Here is a 20,283-nt window from a genome sequence, read left to right as displayed (position 1 = left end):
ATCTTTATTTATAAAAAGACAACGGTTAATCTGTTATAATATATTCTTGCCTAAATCCTAAATAAAAATATACAAATCACTATCAATTGTGAGCTTCAAGAAAATAGCGTAGCGCCGTGAAAATCATAATGCAAATAACGGATGATTACTTTTTAATACTTCAAAAACCAGGCACATGTTTTTCCTACTATTCGATGCATTCTTTAGAATGAATATAGCTGTTTTTTACACTTACTATTAATTAGTGTATGCGTGCGCCACGTTTTTAATACTGAGTATTGAAAAAGACCAGATAGACAAAATCAATAATGTTTAGTTCTTCTATAACAGTTGGAATGAGAATATTCAGAACATTAAAAAGTTTGAAGATTAAGTGGCCAATCCAAATAGCGTAGTAGATTTGGATATAATAAAAAGAAATGAAAGGGTGCGAGAAGAATATGTGTATAATACATATAAGTGATATCAGCCAATATATAATAGTTTTATCAAATAAGAAAATCTGCGAACTGTTGAAAAATTAGGAAATGAAGACAAAAAAAGTGTGAGAGAATTTCAACATTTTTCATCAGCAGATTGGTATTAATGTTACCTATGGTAGAGACATGCAAATGGAGAAGCAAGTTTAAGTATCATCAGTATCTTTTGTATGTGATAAAGTTTTTATTTATATCACAAATCTGTAAAAATAACTTTTTGTGAAAACTTAGGAGAAAAAATAAATTATACCTATTTTTTTTTAATTAAAATGCCAATCTACACTGTGGATAAATATCATCCGAATGAAGACCCCACAATTGCTAATCGATATAAAAACGTCCTCCAAATACTAATTAAAAAAAAAAAAGAATACCATCTAGTCAATCATAAACTCAATATTGAACATAATTAATTCTTGGATTCAATTTAACAGTGTAATAAACCATTTCAAGCATTGGGTTCTCTGCTTTTGACAATACTTTTTGTAGATAATAATAGGTAAAGAGATAATAAATAAAAATTTAACACGCAAACAAGGCGGTAAAACATGGGTATGACTTTGCGTACCTCAGTGCTGCTTTAACACTCTGGTCAATGAAAGGTTTATCAGAATGCTTTGGATGTGACTTAGCAGTGAGACATGGGTGCATGTTGAGACTAGTACTAAAAATGACCTGTATGGCGCATTATCTAGTGACAAATATAAATGCTATGATTTTGTCTCGTGTTATATGCGGATAATTTGGCTCTACTGACAATTGATAAGATTCTGCAAGATATAGAATCTAAGAATCAATCTGGGGTAGTGAATAGATACAAATATTTGGGAATGATAACCTCAGTTAACGAAACGACAGGTATGAGTAAACTGGCTAATCATACGGTTTGCAATCATGAAATCTGTTTTGATTTTGGGACCAGTGTGCGATCTTTTTAAGCCCGATGAGATGGACACCGAATTGCTACAAAAAATGTTTTCTGCTCATTTTTATGGAGTCGGCTTTAATAGAGCGAACATATTCACAATTAAACTGCAGTAAATATATTAGAGGCTATTCTGATGATACCTGTAATGAGCATTGGGCAAAATTTAAGGTTAGGTGTTCATGGGAATGCAGAGGAAGCTAGCCTTGTATGATCATAGTTGAGAAAAGGGTGTTCGAGTCCGATTGTTTTGGGCATTATAAAGCTAGGAAAGCGAAAATAAAGCCTCAATTATTTGATAGAATAGGAAAACTGCTGAGAAATTCGTTGAGTATTTAAATGGACATGTGGAGTTTTATATTATTATTGAAAGAGTATATATTAGATAAATGTGTAACGCGTCCAATCTTCAACGCGGTGAACGAGAAATGAATGTGGAAACACAAAAATTAAACGATTTAGTTTTACAGCCAGTCTTGCGCGCCACAGTGTCGAGGAAGGGCGTATTTGGATGATACATACCTACCTACTCTACTATATACCTACGCAATGGTTTTCAAATGGAGGGAAATGCACACGCCTCTGTTCTTGGAACATTTTAAAAAGTATTCGTGTTTATGGAATTATAAAACGGAGGACTATATAAAACCGAGATTGTCGTGGAAATGCTATTAAATGGCTAGTTGAAGATTTGAACATTAGTGGTATAACCGAAGAAGACATAAGACGATTTGACATTTCTCTTGCAGGCAAATCCCTTATCATAGTATTTTCTTTCCGAATTAACGGTGCAACCATTGTAACAAGTTCATGCTTTTCATGCACCAACGACAGCGTTTCCTTAGCTTCTTTTTTGATAATTCTTTTATTAAATTGTCACATATTAATGCAACTCATAAACGCACTTCGAAGAACATGTGTTGAACAGTTCACTTTCCAGATAACGTTTAAATAGCATTGCTTTCATTTCTGCTTCATTTAATTAAATTGATTCAATTCGGTTGAACCGAGGAATTTCAAGCATAATCACGCCACTGTTCACCTCTTCGGGTACATTCGGCACACGTTACATGCACGAGGTTCGATCTTTCTGTGCGGCGTTTATAGTATACAATTTATTCGCACACAAAAATACCTATTTTGTTTAAAAATGGTGTCCTCAGATCACATTCGATCCAGTCATTTTGAGAGCCGGGGCCTTACGCGCCTGATAGTAAACTAGGATTAGTCATAAACGATTCATCACGATAAAGCAGAATCTGTTGTAGAATTTTTTTGTCCGTTTATTGACTTCTGTGTAGAATTTTTTTGTCCGTTTATTGACTTCTGTCAAAAACATGACGTCATCGGCATTTTTCAATATCTTTAACTCAATGTGTTCCCAGATTTGTGTGCAATTCTATCGAACCGTTTCAAAATGTCGACCTTTGAATTAAGAAAATTGTCTTAAACTCCTTGTGGAGGACTCTTTTTAATTTCTAGTAGCATACTGAACGGCATAAGAGCTTTCAAATAATGTATGACATGCCATATATTATCATTTAAGGAAAACTTCGATGACATCATATTTTTGACAGATTTCAATAAAAGAATTCTATCGGTATGTCAGAAACTACAAAAATAAATTGACCTGCTTGAGTATTCTCCTTTGATATAATGAATGTTTTGTAAAATTGCTATACGGAGTGAGAACATGGACTCTCGGAATCACAAGTATGAGACGTGTAGAAGTCTTTTGAAATGTGGGTTTTTCGAAGGTTGCTGAAGATCTCTTGGACAGAGCACGTGACCAACAACGAATTGCTAAGAAGAATGGGGACTGAGAGAGAACTCCTAAATATTGTAAAAACCAGAAAAACGAGTTATCTAGGATATATTTGCAGAGAAGAAAAATACAACTTCCTACGACTGATAATGGAAGGGAAACTGGAAGGAAGAAGAAAATGCTCCTGGCTGAAAAATGTAAGAGACTGGACAGGCATGGACACACATTCGATACTAAGAACAGCTCAAGATAGAGAGCAATTTGCTGTAGTTATAGCCAACCTTCAGTAATTGAGAGAGCACCTTAAGAAGAAGAAAGTATTTTCCATAAAAGCTGAAGAGTATCAGATTATTAGGGGTAGTCCATACTTTTTTTACTTAGTCGACATTTTGGTATTGAGTGAGGTAATAAGGCTTTCTAATAGTTATTACTTGCCATACGGTTTCAAATAATTTTACAAAATAGTGCACGTCCGCCATTTTTAATGATTGTGTCACTAAGACACCATAAAAACAATGTAGAGAGATACCTTCCTTCAGTTATCCAGAAATTTATAAATTTATATTTTGAGAACCATTTCCGAAGTGGAAATCGAAACGTTAACATCAAAGTATTTTCAATTGAAATTGTGGTATTTCCCATTAAAAGGTAGATAAAAATGCCACAAGATAGTTTCAGAACCATATTTAATTTTATGGTTAAAAGAATAGTTGAGGCTAGAGAGTGAAATTTAATCGCGCACTATATAGAAGAGTGTGTATACTTTTCTGTCCCATTGAGCGCTTGGTATCATTGCCTGTACTTTATTTTCCTTAGTGTCATTGTTTCTATGTCTAATCCAACACTGTCTCATATTCCCTTATATACAATGCTATCAGGGGTGTTAATCAGGCACCTAATAGATTGCAAGTTGGTGTCCAGATGTGACGAGTGATTTAATGCATTATTAGCACCTGTGAGCTACCTTTTTTCTGATTACAATATATACATACCCAATATATAATTTTTATTTCTTTGACATACTTTCCCAGAGTTTGTATTTGTTTAAAGTAGTCATCGCCTCTTTAAACGATCAAAATTTTATGACTTTATCGACTACTACTGAGAAGTTTTATTGCATTTCATAAAAGCGAATTTCCAGGATATAAAACATAGCTAAGCGAACAAAACACTAATGCAAACTATACGAGAATATGAAAACAAAAAAAAAATAAGGAAAAGTGACATTTTACAAAGAAGGCAAGAAAGACTTCGAACATAATGTCTGCCACATATCAGGCAAAATACTACATAAACGTCGTAATTGGAATTACTTATTCCCCTTGAAACATGAAATGGACAAGCACAAATGTTTTACGCTAATAGAGGGTAAGACAAAAATGAAAAATATGTGTAAATAAAAGTTTCGCTAATATTTATTTTGAAATATGTAAAATTTTTCTTTTTACAATGCTTAAGAGCTCGTTACTGTTCTCTGTATGTAACAAAAAGAATATAACTTTAAATACATAACTTTTATAGTTTAAAATAATATAAAAATGGATAATCAAAAAAGATAACTTGATGGTACTCCTTCAACCAAATTTTTAATCACTACTCCAAAGTTATATTCTACAAAGAAAATTAATAAAAATAATCTATCGTGTGTGTATATATAAAAAAATCTCACTATATGAATCAGCATAATTAATATTATAACATAGACATATAGAAATAAATATATGTTAAGACTATACTAAAAAATCTTACAGTTCTTTCTAAATCACTGAATTTTCGTAAGACTATTAAGCAACAAATATATTACAGGCTTTCTTTATAATTTTTAACTTTCACCCAAATATAAAACCAGCATCGTGTAATACCTACAATGAGTACCAAAAACAAGTACACAAAGTAACCTGCCATTATGGCTGATAATTTTTTGTGATGTATTAACATGATCTATCAATGAGATTCTTAAATACCGCCTTTTTGAAAAAACAATAGTAAAATATACAAACTTTCTTAAAATTTTAAATCAATCAGCTAGGTATGTACTAATGATATACCTAGTAGATGTTTATTCCCTAAAGTCGATGTTCTTACAATAGCGGGGGCGTCTGGCCCGAGTATTTGTGTCGCCTAAGGCCATATACATTTGTTAAAAGCAACACAAAACTGGCTATTAAAGAAATCGAGAGACGCAAACTACAGGAACAGACAAACAAATGTCTAAACCAGATGGCTGAAAACTACAGAACATAAATGCATAGTCTAGTCCCTGGTTCTTTGCATATGTATGACATTATTCACGAATTATATTTTACATCAAAGACGACAATATGATGAAGGATGGTAAATGATTCAAATACCATCTACTTGGAATTATGAAAATGTGACATCTTATTTAACTAATTTTCGTGTTACTTAAATTTTAAATTAGTTTTAGTGGCTTGAAGTTATATATTTTTTTCATAAATAATTATAATGAGTAATTATTAGGTTAGTTATCAATTTCCTGGGGTGAGTATATATTTATTAGCTACTAAGGAAAGGTACATGGTCTAACCTCTAAAATGATATTTGATTTTAACTATAAATTGTCCAATGGAATGTTACATCCAACGGTATATTTTTAAGGATTGTTGAAAATACGATTGGTGTAAATCCATTAAATTCCCAAACATGGCAGCTTGTGCTGAATGTTTGAACTGGTGGGAAGAAATGGGGGACCAGAAACGTTTTTCGAGAGATAAATCTACTTTTATTTATCAATGTAAACCTTTCAATAAACCTTTATTTAAGGGAGTAATTACTGTGCTGTGCGTACATTTGGGAAAAAAAATGAAATACTCATGTCATAAGTATATTTGTGCAGTAAACATTAACCGCTGTGGGGTCAATTTAATTGAACGAACCAGTATTGCTGCTTTAAAGGTCAAATTCTTCCAAAATCTTGGAGAGTATGCACGCAAGAAAACTTTTTTTTGGATTGCAAATTAGATTGTTAATATTAAAAAATTTTATACTTAAAAACTATTTTTTAATCATACCTACACTATTCCAAAAACAATTTTATCAGAACAGATTTATACCAGAATCTAAAAACGATGTTAATAATATTATTAATATAATAATAATATTCAATTAAGGCTAATATTAAATAATTAATATGAATGTCAATATTAGTTCTTCATTTGACCATTTTTATAACGTCAATTTTTGTTTTTGACGATCTTATTTGGTCCATGGCTGTTTAATCGTAAATGATAACGGAAGCTCTGAAAAAGATTTGAAATAAATCGGAATGTCCGATGACAATTATTCTATTTGCATTTGCATTGGAACTTGCCACTAAGTCAGTCACAATCATAATTTTTACATCTTTGATAGACATTTGACCTTTTGAACATTTTGAACGTATACATTGAATTATGGCGGATATGCAAAGAACCTACGGACCGAGTATATTAATAAAATTGTGCTGCTTGGATAATTGAGTTGCTGATAAGTTATTAGTAAGCCATCAAAAACTGTGTTTGTCTTAATGACTGTACAATCCATAAAGTGTACTATTAGTATGACACAAAATACATTATCAGTTTATCATTTTCGAATATATGATCATTGCTAGTTAATATAAGTCAGGGTAAAAAAAGTAAAGTAAAGTTCGTGTAACCTTCTGACTAAGGTCTAGTGTTAGTATAGTCTCGTAACCGGGACCGACGGCTTTACGTGCCCTCCGAAGCACGGTGACAGGTCAGTTAAATTCGAAATTGAAAATTTTGTCGGTGCCGGGATTCAAACCCGTCCCCTCCATCTGGTTAAGCCAGTAACATAGCCACTGAGCTACGGCTGCCATTCGGGTTAATATATACAAAGGTAATTATAAAACGCCTTATTTTTTTTGGGTAAATTATTTAATTGTAACATTGTGCCCAAAAAACACTATTTAAATGTATACTTCTTTTTCCAGTGAAAAGAGATCGACATGAAAAATGTTTTCGACCTCTTTTTAATTAACTTAAAAGAAGTCCAGTAGTTTAAAAGTAAAACATGCACATATAATTTAACAACGGCAATAATATTTTTTTCTTTTTAGCACATAATACATAATTTTACTAATTATATTTATAGTGCCGTGTTGTTGGTACTCATTAATTTTCATTATTTTAAATTTTTTATATTAACTTACGTTCTACAATCATCAGCAAGTGAATATATATCCTAAAAGTGTTTGGCAAAGGGTCCATAAACTCAAAATTCTAGTTTGGATAATTAACGCAAAATGCCAAATATATATTTTATCAGGTAAATCAAACATTTATAGTGCGCAGAAGTCAGTACTACGTACTCTTAAAGATCAGCGTATTACAAAGAAAAAGAAAAAAGTTCAAAAAGCAGGTCAACGTACAAACAAAAGTCATCAGCATGGTAGGAAATACAAATTTCAACATTGTCTCTCATTACATAAAATTAAATGAAAATAAATTCGATCAAAAAACTGAAACACCGAAGTAAAAACTTCTGTTTTGGATAATATGGATATAATAAAATGGATATAACTATCTGGGAAGAGTATGTCCCTACTCCAAATAAAATTTAACATCCACGCGGGTATGTGAATTTGCCAACTGAACTTATTTGGATTTTTAATTTAATTTTTAATTAAATATTACACCACTTACAACAGAAGTTTTTACTTCCATGTTTGAGTTTTTTAACTAACATGGTTTACAGCCAACTATCAAGAACTATTCCATTTTAAGCATAAACTCAATTCTGTTAAAATGGGGAAATGTATTTAAACGTTAAAGTTAAAGATGTTAATCCATCAGGCCACCAAGAGATGAGCAGATGAGCATGTCTTGTATTTTTTATCGAAATAAAAAATTAAAAATATATCGTTAACAAAAATTAAGAGAGCACTTAATATCTCATAACTTATTGAGGGCAATATACAAATAAACCATCCAAACTTTTTAAAATCCTCTAGTAAATAAAGTTTTTATTATATTATAATAAGTAAATTTCCTTTTAGTAAATAAGTAAAAATAACAAGCAAGAACTCATCATCTCATATATAAAAGTTGAAATAAAGTGGCGAGTGGTGGGTGCAGATTAGTTTTGGTTGCCTATGTAACAAAAATTAATTTATTATAGATACCCCTATATTTAAAGCTTAATTTAGTGTAGTGTGTAAAATCTCTTAAAATATTCAAAGGTTGGTTATTTACCGCCCTCATGCAAAAACAACTTAGCTGGGATCTAAGCTTAAAGAGGCAACCGCTTATAAGGGGGGAATATTTACACGTATCTACCAAAGGGGTATGAATGTAATAATAGATAATGCGAATGGTTTCTTGTCCTCACGGGACGATCAGCTATCGTATTATTAATTATGTCGGTATTATTAATTATTTCTAACTAGTAATAAAAGAACGTGAGCCGACTGGAACAGAAGGAAGCGTACGCGTAGGGCAGGGTAGGCAGGCCCACTTTTTGACAGAATCTATTTCAAAATAGATTTACACCTTTCAGTCTCATTCATAGCTTTGACCAGTTTAGATGGAATTTCATACTTCTGTATAATTTAAGTATTTTGATAAGTATAGGGAATACTATGCGGCTGAAGTTATAATTAGTATTTTTGTAATGGTTTGTTTGGTTCATATACATAGATTTATTAATCAATAATGAATTTTATTAGTTTAATCAGCTAATGTAAATAGACAGCTACTTTTCTTGAGCAATTATAAAAAGTACAATAATTTAATTTGTTTTATTTATTCCCTAAATAATCATTCGTATAAAATATGTTAAAAGGCGTTAGGAATACAGAGCGAGTTAACATTTTGTTTAGTTTGAATATATTGGCATCAAATCTCGTCTTTTTGGCAAAATATAAGGTTACACAACTCAGCTAGTCTTTATTCACTTCCGACATAACATTGTGCTATTAAATTCCCCTTAAAGGACAACATATCCACGAGATAGAGACGATTCCAATGAATACAACGATGACACTGAAGGTCATGAATTTCAGAACTGAATCTGAGTTCTGAAATCTGAATTTCAGAACTGCTTCAAGTAGCGATGGGAGTGCATTGTTAAATCGAATAGACTTTACTCGAAGGATGCAGGAGCTATCACCTTCAGATCTCATACCATGTCATTTGTAATGCTCCTCGACTAGACGTGTTGTAGAATTTCCTATATAGTAAATAAAGTTTGGAGCAAAACTACCAACTAATATTTTTTTTTAGAAATTGCTGATTTTAATATATTTCGTACATCTTTCTAATCTTTTTGACTTTTGTTTTACGCACGTGATAGAACTTATTTATTGAAATGAGTGTACGGACCCCTTAAGTTTTGGCTTTTAGTTAAAATACCCTTTTACGATCTAAAATATTTCAGTACAAGTTGAAAACTGGTCCAAATCAATATGTTCAACCTAAAAACCAAAACTTGATCAAAGTCAACATATTTTGTATTCCACAATCGGCACAGTCTGGTTTAAGTCTTAAGTTATCCCTTTCAGTTCATACAATGTCTAAAAATATAATAATTAACTGTGTGAATCTTTATACTTAAAAAAAAAACGAATCATCCAAAATTTTCTCTAAATTCTTTCTAAGCCAATGGTCCGATCGAAATATGTTGTATATTTCTAATTTGATTTTCAGGCTATGGTTGTTCTTACCCATGGATATTTAGTATTTAGAGTATGAGGTTATGGCTTCAAAGAAAATTAAAAACGAAGGACTTCTGGCCCGGGTGTTTGTAAGTGGTGCATTGTGGGTGCATAACGAAGTCATGTTAATTAGTTATTGTAATAAAAATATTTAAAAAAATCCACAAAATTTCAATTTGATTTTGACGGAAAATTTCCTGAAACTTAAAGTCAAAGATCAGAAAAGTTTAAAATGTGTTGACGAAACTACAAAAAAAAAAGAAAAAACAAAACTTGTCATCGAAGAAACTGAGAAACGTCTACGTCAGACTTTTAAATTGGATGGCTGAAGAATGCAGAATTATATCTCCGATGGCCTTACGGTCCAAATATGCAATGGTAATGAACACTTTAACAGTACACGATAATATTACTATTACTACAGATAGCAACCAAACAAGTTTAAACTTTTGTTTAAAGGTGTGTATGAATCGTTTCTAAAGCACCGATTCATACACTTTTAATGACCACAATTGAATTCATATTTGCTGAATGTCCACTGCAAGAATTTTTGATAGGAGAAATCTATTTTTATGATACACTTATAAGTGACATAAAACGCATTTCTATTACAGATGGCGAAGATCAAATAAACGCTTTGAAGCTAAGAATTTTACAGCTTTTTTAAAGTTAGTTCCCAGAATAAATACGTCTAAACAGTTTAGATGATTATACAATATATAATAGGTTATAGTAGAGACCAGAATATATGCAAATTGCATATTTTGCATAAATTTCATATTTTTACAAGATATTGTATATATCTGAATATTTTTGTATAATGCCAATATTTCCTGAATGTGTCGACCTTTTCTCGAAATTGTTAATTCAAATTCCCCGAGTGATAAAACGTCGGTTACTTGGAATCATTTTGGGCGTAAATGCTATTGTAATAAAATGTTTTAGGTAAACTGGTAAACAAATAAGAACCCTAATATACAAACAAAATGAAACATATATAAACACTTTTAGTGGGAAGGGGTTTCCTAAATCTAAAAAGAGCAGAAGTGTCGGTGAAACTTTTAGGAATAAGTAGCTGTATGAAACTCCGAAATTTACATTAGTTTCATTTATGGTTTTGCTATGGCGAATTTAATGATAGGGGTTTTGCATGAAGGTGTTAAAAATAAATGTTACCTTAGTGCGTCAAAGCAATTGGAGAAAACTATACTAAAATCACAATCAAGATGCATTAGAAATAAACAAACCAAGACACTTGAATGTTACGAGGAACACCCCCGAATCATGATTTACAATGTATAAACTTTGTAAAACATGATTTGGGATTTACACAATGTACTTATATACCTTGTAAATCATTATTTGAGAGTGCTAAAATCGTTCGAATCGTTAGGGTATAATATGTCGAAAAGACGATACGTCACATGTTATCTCATTTTCGTTTATTTTACTAAATTTATATTACCACCCCACACCATACAACAAAAATATGTTATATTTGACCACCCAGGGTCGTTCAACAACTCGCTGTAATCCGCTTTATTTTTAAATATTCTAAATAATCTCTTTTAAAGGATACCGTTAAGGGCTCTCCAAAAATTTTGAGTATTTCGGTCAAAATTCAGAAACGGTATTTTGTCTTGGTAACTTTTTGTGAGTATATATATATATATATATATATATATATATATATATATATATATATATATATATATATATATATATATATATATATATATATAAACAGCCCACCTTCTCAATTCTTTTTATTTTTTATTCGGAAACAAGATGTGAATCTAATATAATCATCTAATTAGGGCCCTAGTTCATCCTAGGACGGAGACCACTTTCTTTCTAGTTTGTAAGGATCTTTTTGTCTCTCATCTTATTATGAGCCCCTTTACGTCTCGGTTTGGACGGTCGCCCCTTCTTATCTTAGTATGGAACCCCTGTTTTTATCTCAACACAGACCAACGCATCCAATCCTAATTTGGAAGACACCTTTTATTTAAGATTCAACTGATGTCAAATCCCACTATCTAATGTCTTAATAGTCTTAATCTTATTAACAGATTATCTAAAATATTGTGAATACATTCTTATATTCTAAGCCAAGTCAAGATATGCTGCTTTCATGTTAAGAAGGTTAATTTAACAATATAAAGGACTTAATTTAGTTACGTTATACAATTAGTTTCATTATTCTGATAATTTGATTTTAATCAATGTTTTCGTTCAGTCTCTATTTTAAACATGTTTAAATCGAAATGGATTAACTAAGTAACAAAGTGTGTGTTCTTGGTACGCAAATTTTCTCATTTGATTGCATGGTTTTTTTAGTTTCAACACAGTCAATCCGTTGGAAAGAGAACTTAAGTCAGTTCAAACCGTTTTCATGTTTTTTAAGCGTTTACAATTTGACCTTTTTTGTGTATATACGTTATGATATGTGATATTTTAAATATATTTTTTTATATAGTGAATCTTACCATGTTTTTATTTTTAAATTTGTATGTCGTTGATATTTTTATTAAATTTTGATATCCTGTCTTTTTAATTCTCTTTGTTTTGTGAATATCCCATTTCTGTTTTTTGGGAATTAAATATTTAAAAACAGTGGTACCCTTTATTTTGAAGAGTTATTATCTTCCCTGTTATTCTTTGTTTTATGTCCATCTTTCTTATGTTTTTCACCTCTATGAACTACCCTACCCATTACCTACTAGAAATGAGCAACGGTGGCTTCGAGCAACATAGTGTACAGCGTACAACTTTACTTCTTATTAATTTAGTTCACTAGGTATGGTGCAAGGATTATAGCGTGAATTAAGTTGTAGTTTACTATTATTATTAGTTTAGTTTAAATGGAGTAACTCCCATAAAAATAGATTACATTTTCACATTGTATTGAAAAACTTAAACTAAAAAACCATACAACCGACAGCTTACTAAACCTTTGATCTATCAAAGAAAAAAATGTCAATTAAATTAGTGGTTTATCAGAAAATTCAATAGCATAGCGTTACGAAAAAAAGTTGGATGAATCGTTTTCGTATCGTTAGTTTAGTTATTTACTTTGTGTGGATGCTTGTTTAAATATTTAGACAGATTAGTTTATGTATATTTACAACAAACTTATCGAATCATTCAAATTTGAAAACAACAAATGAGTTTGATTTGTGAACACCTACTTCACTTGAGCTAAAATTGTAAGGTTCATCTAAGACCAGTTTTGTGCTTTAAATTTACAAGGTACTACTGTAGTTTGTTGCAAATAAGAGACAAAAATTGTTCAAAAGTATGCTTATTCTGTTGCGCATACAGCACATATGCAATCGCTACTACGATTACCACGATCATACTAAGATTCAAACGTATACACTAACTGTATTTAAAATCATTGAATGCGATAGACGAATCAATATATTAAGCTTTTTAGTATTCTCAATCAATAACATATTACCGTTAAAGGCGAAAACACTTACTACCCTTAGCAAAAAAAAATATTTTTGTCAACATCTTTACGCAATCATTTCTCTACTGCTGCAAATTTGATCGATATCGTCATAATTGCGATTGCATCTATATGTACTTTACTTTAAGCTACTTGGGGCGTTGTGATCATTTGTTAGTGGTTTGTTCCACATTGTGGAATTATTTGAGATACACGTAAAATAATATGATGTGTTTTAACAATTAATAACTAAGGTTCAGAGAGGCTGAATTTTAAGCGAGTTATTATTCCAGCAGATGAATAATACCCGGCTAACAAATAAAACATAGGCGCTTAAACTAATTACGATAAGTACAAATATAGAAGGTAGGATAAATAAAAAATAATTTAAATGAAAGAATGGAATCTTTCATAATTACTAATTGTTAATTAATTCATTGTGATTGTCAAATGAAACAAACCACCTTGAAACACAAATTGCAATTGCCACATTGGATACTATCAAAATTACCACCTTCTATGACCAAGTTCAACGAAAAATATGTTTACTTTGTATAAGTAGTAGGTAGTGTGTATCCTTAAAGTTGACTTTTTGTATATACTACAATTGTTTTAATAATTTAACGCATACCAGATTTTGAGTGCGCAATCAACCATTGCAAAGTTATATCAATGTTGTCTTTTTCTTTACAAGATATCGAATAACAACAGATCTCACGGTCTTGTATAGCAGAGAGATTCCTGAAACAATAAAAAGTATTAAAACAAATATTTTCCAAATAAAGCAAAATAATGATAATTAAAAATAACAAAGGAAAAGGGAAAAAATTAAAGCTTTTTAAGCTTATAAAAGTAATTTGAGCTTTACATTCATCGGGTATCGTTTTCAAATGGGCATTAAGTGTAGCTGCAGTTTAACTGAGTAGTAATACATTTTATCTAAATGGAGATAAGCAAAATCTTCCCCAAAGGGGAAGGATTCCAAAGGATTCCAAAAGGAATTCGTGTAATGATTTTTTCTGCCTTAACACAATAAGATTTATTATTAAGCACCAGGATCTTTTGGATTAGATGGCAACGTCGTAACAGAGGTCAGTGCAGTTGGCAGCACGATATACACAACTAGTATGCGAAACCGGTCGTTGGTGGTAGAATAAATTGATTGTGAGTAAGTCTTATTCTTATTTCTTTTTACCTATTTGAAATGGACTCACACATACAACATATTCAAGACTTTCTTGTTTAATATTAAGAATTAGAGCTGGAAGATATGCACTGGTTACTTATTTCATTTTAATTTGAGTGATTGTTGAATTTATAAAATTTAAAATAATAAAAGAGAAAAATGTTATTGAATTAAAAAAAAAGTTTCTCTTCGGCGAGGAATTTAATCTCGGCCCCCACGTGCAACATAAACAAGTAAATAAACGTGAAGATAGGCATGTTTAGGGACGTCGATCCAAAGGAGTATATATAATTGTTTGTATGGGAAAATCAAATTGTTGCTTCTACTATTTTCCGTAGAATATCACCATATTTTCTCACCTTTTAAACCTTCCTTGGACTTCTACAGCTATTTCAAAATTAAAATTAGCCAAATAGATACAGCCGTTCTTGAGTTGTTATAAAAAAGTTATAAAAACAATAAAATGACGTTTTTTAAGTGGCATAATCTTATACATAATAGAAGATACGTAAAAGAACAAAAGAATAATGTCATTAATACTAAAAATAGGTTAAAACATACTTACATTAAAAGAAAGATATTGCATTTTTAACGACTTTTAAACTGCTTAAACTATTATTATATATCTAGTAGTCTATGTAATAGTATAAGCAGTTTAAAAAGTTTTTAACAACTAAGTTGGTTATTGTTAATGACTACTAATTCTTTCATTAAAATGGAATATTACTAATGCCAAATTACATTAATTATAATAACCCCTAGTTTTATTCGTCACACACTTCTTTTTTTAAAATATTTAAAATTTACACTATTATGCGAATGACTAAACACCAAAAAAGCCAAATTGATTCATCTCGAAAATAAAAACCAATTTTATTTTTTAATATACACTCAGGTGCAAAACATTCGATTTATTCTATAATTGTATAATATAATTTATTGACCTTTTTGAACCATACAAGTATGGACAAACATATATATATATATATATATATATATATATATATATATATATATATATATATATATATATATATATATATATATACAGATTGAACGAATTTAAAACGGAACATACGAAATCAATGTATTTCGGCTCAACTCCGCTCTAGGTAGTTGGCCAACAAAAGGTTGTCAAATAATTATATTATAAAAATCCAATACTTCAGCGGGCTGCTGGATTCGGAACTCATTCAAGAACAAGTCAAAACTCCACCCAAATAGATTGCCTAGAATCACTGAAAAAACTAGACTAAACAAGCAGTTATTATGCTGTCAAACCACTTATCGCTTCCTTATAGTCCAAGAGATAGAGCCGAAATTTTGAACTGATCAGTAATATGACATTTCTCTATTGGAATATATTCATTGTAACTGGGTTAAGACTTTGCCTTACAGGCGGACGCCCCTCGTGGTACAGGGGGTGGCTATACAGGGATGAAGTTGAAATTTTTTTCGGAAAAATTAACGATCGATAATATGGCTGAAAATTTGCCCAGAGTAAGATCTTGGTATAACTAGACGAAATCCCAAAGGGCGGACGCGAGAGTGGATACATAAGGGGTGGCGGACAGGGGTGAAGTTGCAATTTTTTGGGGAAAAATTAACGATAAGTAATATGTCCGCCATGGCTCATTATTTAGCCCCTAAAAACTTTAAATCCAAAAGGACGGACAGTTGGGTTGGTACAGAGAGCCATAAAACGGGGTCAAATGTACCACTTGCCTGCGCATTTTAGGTCTCGGTAACAATTTTCAAACTGATTTTATTATGATATTTTTATACCGATTGATTTGAAAATTTGTATGCTCACTTCTATTACTATTCTGAAAAGCGTCAAGTAGAGTTTTCCTCAAAATTTTTCAAAAAAATTTCCGTAAATGAAAATTTTCGTAATTTTTTGAGGTAAAATCTAATTTGTAGAATCCTTTCGATTTTCTGTAAGTTATACCATAATTTTTTTCCAAAAATTTTCAAACAATTTTTCCGATAAGAAAAAAAAATTTAGAAAAACTTTTCTAAAACATTTGATAAAACTCTACGTCATCGTCTAAATCTTTTATAGAATATTTTGTAGTTTTAAAATGATTCCACTGTTTAGTTGCCCAGCTCATGAAGAGGCAGACACTAAAATTATTTACCATATCTGTCAAATTGAACAAAATTGTGATATTGTAATAAAATGTTCTGATACAGATATTCTTGTGATAATGTTATGTAACATGCACCACTTAAATAGTGAATCAAAAATATGGATGGCAACTGGTACTGGCTCAAAAAAATACTAGATTAATACGAGTATATGCAAAATATATGAAGTATTTGGAGCTATATTGTGTAAATCTTTAGCTGGATATCATGCAACAACCGGTTGCGACTACAACCCCAGTTTTTTCAGAAAAGCTTAAAAAAGGCCATTTAATATCTTGCAAAAATGTAATAAGTATCAAGATGCTTTTATCGAACTTGGTGAAACTGACTTCGATTGTAATGAAGTTTTTGAAACCTTAGAAGTTTCATATGTCACTTATATGGAACAGGACTGACGAGAACAATTCCAAAAAGAAAAGTAAACGATGTCAGATTTTCACTATTTAACCGGCAGTATAAGTTGCATGATGTGAACGACCTTTTTTTAAAAAAAAAACTAAAAAATGTCGATGCTTCAAGCTTTACCACTATGTCAAGATGAATTACACCAACATCTACTGCGAGCTCATTATATTTCAAATATTTGGACAAATGCTCATAAAAAAGTACCAACAGAATTGATTGTTGAAGAACATGGTTGGGAGTTTGAAGATGAAACATATAAATTCAAATGGTTTAGTGGACCTCAGATGCCAGAATCAGTTCGAGAAGTAGTGATTGAAAATGAAGCAGATAATGTCTGAAAGAACAAGTCAGAAAGTGAAAGTGACGAAGATGATGAATGTGATAACATCAATGAGAGTGAGAAAAATGAAGTTTTTCTAAATTTTTTTTTCTTATCGGAAAAATCGTTTGAAAATTTTTTGGAAAAAAATCATGGTATAACTGACAGAAAATCGAAAGGATTCTACAAATTAGATTTTACCTCAAAAAATTACGAAAATTTTCATTTATGGAAATTTTTTTGAAAATATTTGAGGAAAACTCTACTTGACGCTTTTCAGAATAGTAACAGAAGTGAGCATACAAATTTCCAAATCAATCGGTATAAAAATATCATAATAAAATCAGTTTGAAAATTGTTACCGAGACCTAAAATGCGCAGGTAAGTGGTACATTTGACCCCGTTTTATGACTCTCTATACCAACCCAGCTGTCCGCCCTTTTGGATTTAGAGTTTTTAGGGGCTAAATAATAAGCCATGAAAATGGCGGACATATTACTTATCGTTAACTTTTCCCCAAAAAATTGCAACTTCACCCCTGTCCTCCATCCCTTATGTATCCACTCTCGCGTCCGCCCTTTGGGATTTCGTCTAGTTATACCAAGATCTTACTCTGGGCAAATGTTCAGCCATATTATCGATCGTTAATTTTTCCGAAAAAAATGACAACTTCATCCCTGTATAGCCACCCCCTGTACCACGAGGGGCGCCCGCCTGTAAGGCAAAGTCTTAACCCAGTTACAATGAATATATTCCAATAGAGAAATGTCATATTACTGATCAGTTCAAAATTTCGGCTCTATCTCTCCGACTATTAGGCAAGCTCCTCTTTCCTTTAAAGGAGACAGATAGTTGAACGATATTTTATACAATGTCTATCACCGGGTATGGATTTATTTTTGTCCAAGTTTTATATTGGTCCACTATTTCAAATGCAGTTCAAACAGACATATATTAAATTGTATGTTCCGTTTTAAATTGGTTCAATCTGTATATATATATATATATATATATATATATATATATATATATATATATATATATATATATATATATATATATATATACTGCGCGTCACGAAAAAGCGGAAACCTAGAATTTTTCAATAACTTAAGTTTATACAATTTATTCTATTGTAACTAAATTCCCACAATGCGGAAACACTTTTAGCGTCTTTTAGGCACCGACAAACGGTTTGTAGAATTGATATCAGTTTTACGACTTCGGATAATGCACGTGTTGTTTGTACCTTATTTTTCTTGAAATATGGCTATTCAGTTTTTCAAAAACCTTTCACTAGTGTACAGTTGTTCGAAGAGTAAACTTGTGCAATTTTTAAATTTAAAACTATGGCTGAGAGATTTGTTAGATCTATTCAAATTGTTACTTTGATTAATAATGGAATGAGTCAAAGAGAAGTGGCCAGTAAGCTTGGAGTCAGTCGTTGTATGGTCCAAAAAATTTACCAACGATTCGTAGAGACTGGATCTCACGAACGACGACCAGGATCAAGCCCGAGAAGAATCACGACGACCAGAGAAGACAGTTCTTTACAACACACTTCTTTGCAAAACCGGTTCTTTAAGGCTAGATCAATCCAAAACCGTTTTCAAAATGCTCACGGGTGAACTTTAAGCACTTCTACCGTGAGAAAAAGGTTGAGAGAATTTGAAGGGCTCGCTGTCCAGCAACAGGACCTTTGTTAACAGCAGCACATCGACAACGCCGACTACAGTTTGCTAGAGACCACGAGCATTGGACGATAGAAGATTGGAAAAATGTTTTGTTTAGTGATAAGTCCAGGATGGTTCTTTATGGCTCAGATGGTCGCATCAAAACATACAGAAGACGTAGGGAACGATATGCTGCTTATGTTCGACGAGTACGTGTTGCGTTTGAAGGAGGTTCGGTAATGTTTTGGGCAGGCATTTCATTCGAGGGCCGTACTGATCTCGTATTTATTGATAGAGGAGCGTTGAATGCACACCGATACATTACCGAAATTCTAGACGAGCATGTAATGCCTTTTGCTGGGTTTGTCGGCGAAAACTTTATTTTTATGCAAGACAACGCGCGGCCACACGTAGCCAGGATGGTAACGCAATACCTGGAAACTGTCAGTGTGCCAAAAATGAACTGGCCGGCTCAAAGTCCAGATTTGAACCCGATTGAATATGTTTGGAACCAACTCAAACGAAGGGTAAGAAACAGAATACCAGCTCCAATAAATCGTGAGCAGCTTCGGTTGGCGCTCATGGAAGAATGGGAAGCTTTTCTTCAAAACGACATCCATAATTTGATCAATTTAATGCCAAATCGAGTGAGGAGTGTAATTCACAATAGAGGTGGTAATACACAGTATTAATAATCACGACTTAATTGTAATTTTATAAAGAAAACAGAAAAAATGTGAAAGAAATTCAAATACTTGGGGTTTATAATCACGAAAAAGGCAACAACAGAGGAAGAAATTATACAAAGATTATGACAAACAATTATGCGAATCCGACAACTTAACTCAGTATGGTGGGATAGACACCTAAATATGAAGACAAAAACACAGATTTATAAAACATTAGTGAGAAGTATTATGACATATGGGGCTGAAAATTGGATCATAAACAAGAAAAACAGCAGTAAGATAGTAGCAACAGGTTTATAGGAATAAACCAGAACCAATATATGAGGGAGACAGAATGGCTGAACAATATGGGCATAGAGTTCTTCGACTTCCTCCGTACCACTGTGTTTTTAATGCAATTAAGCATATACAGGGAATAAATAAACGGTATTACTCTGATCATGTTAAAACAAATGGCAGTTCTACTACAAAGTCTTTTTCAGTGTGGAAGGAGTCCCTGGCCCAAATTACACCAGAAGTATGGTCAAAAACAATACAGAATCTGAGATACAGCGCTGGTGG

The 20,283-nt window shown here is 31.8% G+C and overlaps 1 protein-coding gene across 2 annotated transcripts in view; it reads right to left on the bottom strand.

Moving 5' to 3' along the window:
* Nucleotides 1-1,531: 1,531 nt before the first annotated feature.
* Nucleotides 1,532-20,283, bottom strand: part of Arl8 (ADP-ribosylation factor-like protein 8) — a 47,958-nt gene continuing 29,206 nt past the window's right edge. The window contains exons 4-5 of one of the 2 annotated variants that reach the window (XM_072523462.1): nucleotides 13,931-14,040; nucleotides 1,532-4,780 (exon numbers count right to left, since the gene is read on the bottom strand). In XM_072523462.1, the coding sequence (XP_072379563.1) occupies nucleotides 4,716-4,780; nucleotides 13,931-14,040 (175 nt within the window). In that variant the 3' untranslated portion in view covers nucleotides 1,532-4,715. Of the gene's footprint in view, nucleotides 14,041-20,283 lie in introns of both variants that reach the window. The other variant, XM_072523463.1, reaches the window with a different exon arrangement.

The sequence above is a fragment of the Diabrotica undecimpunctata genome, chromosome 2 (assembly GCF_040954645.1).
Source record: "Diabrotica undecimpunctata isolate CICGRU chromosome 2, icDiaUnde3, whole genome shotgun sequence".
Taxonomy (NCBI): Eukaryota; Metazoa; Arthropoda; class Insecta; order Coleoptera; family Chrysomelidae; genus Diabrotica; species Diabrotica undecimpunctata.
Note: the sequence above shows the minus strand (reverse complement) of the source record. Positions and strands in the feature narration are given on the sequence as shown.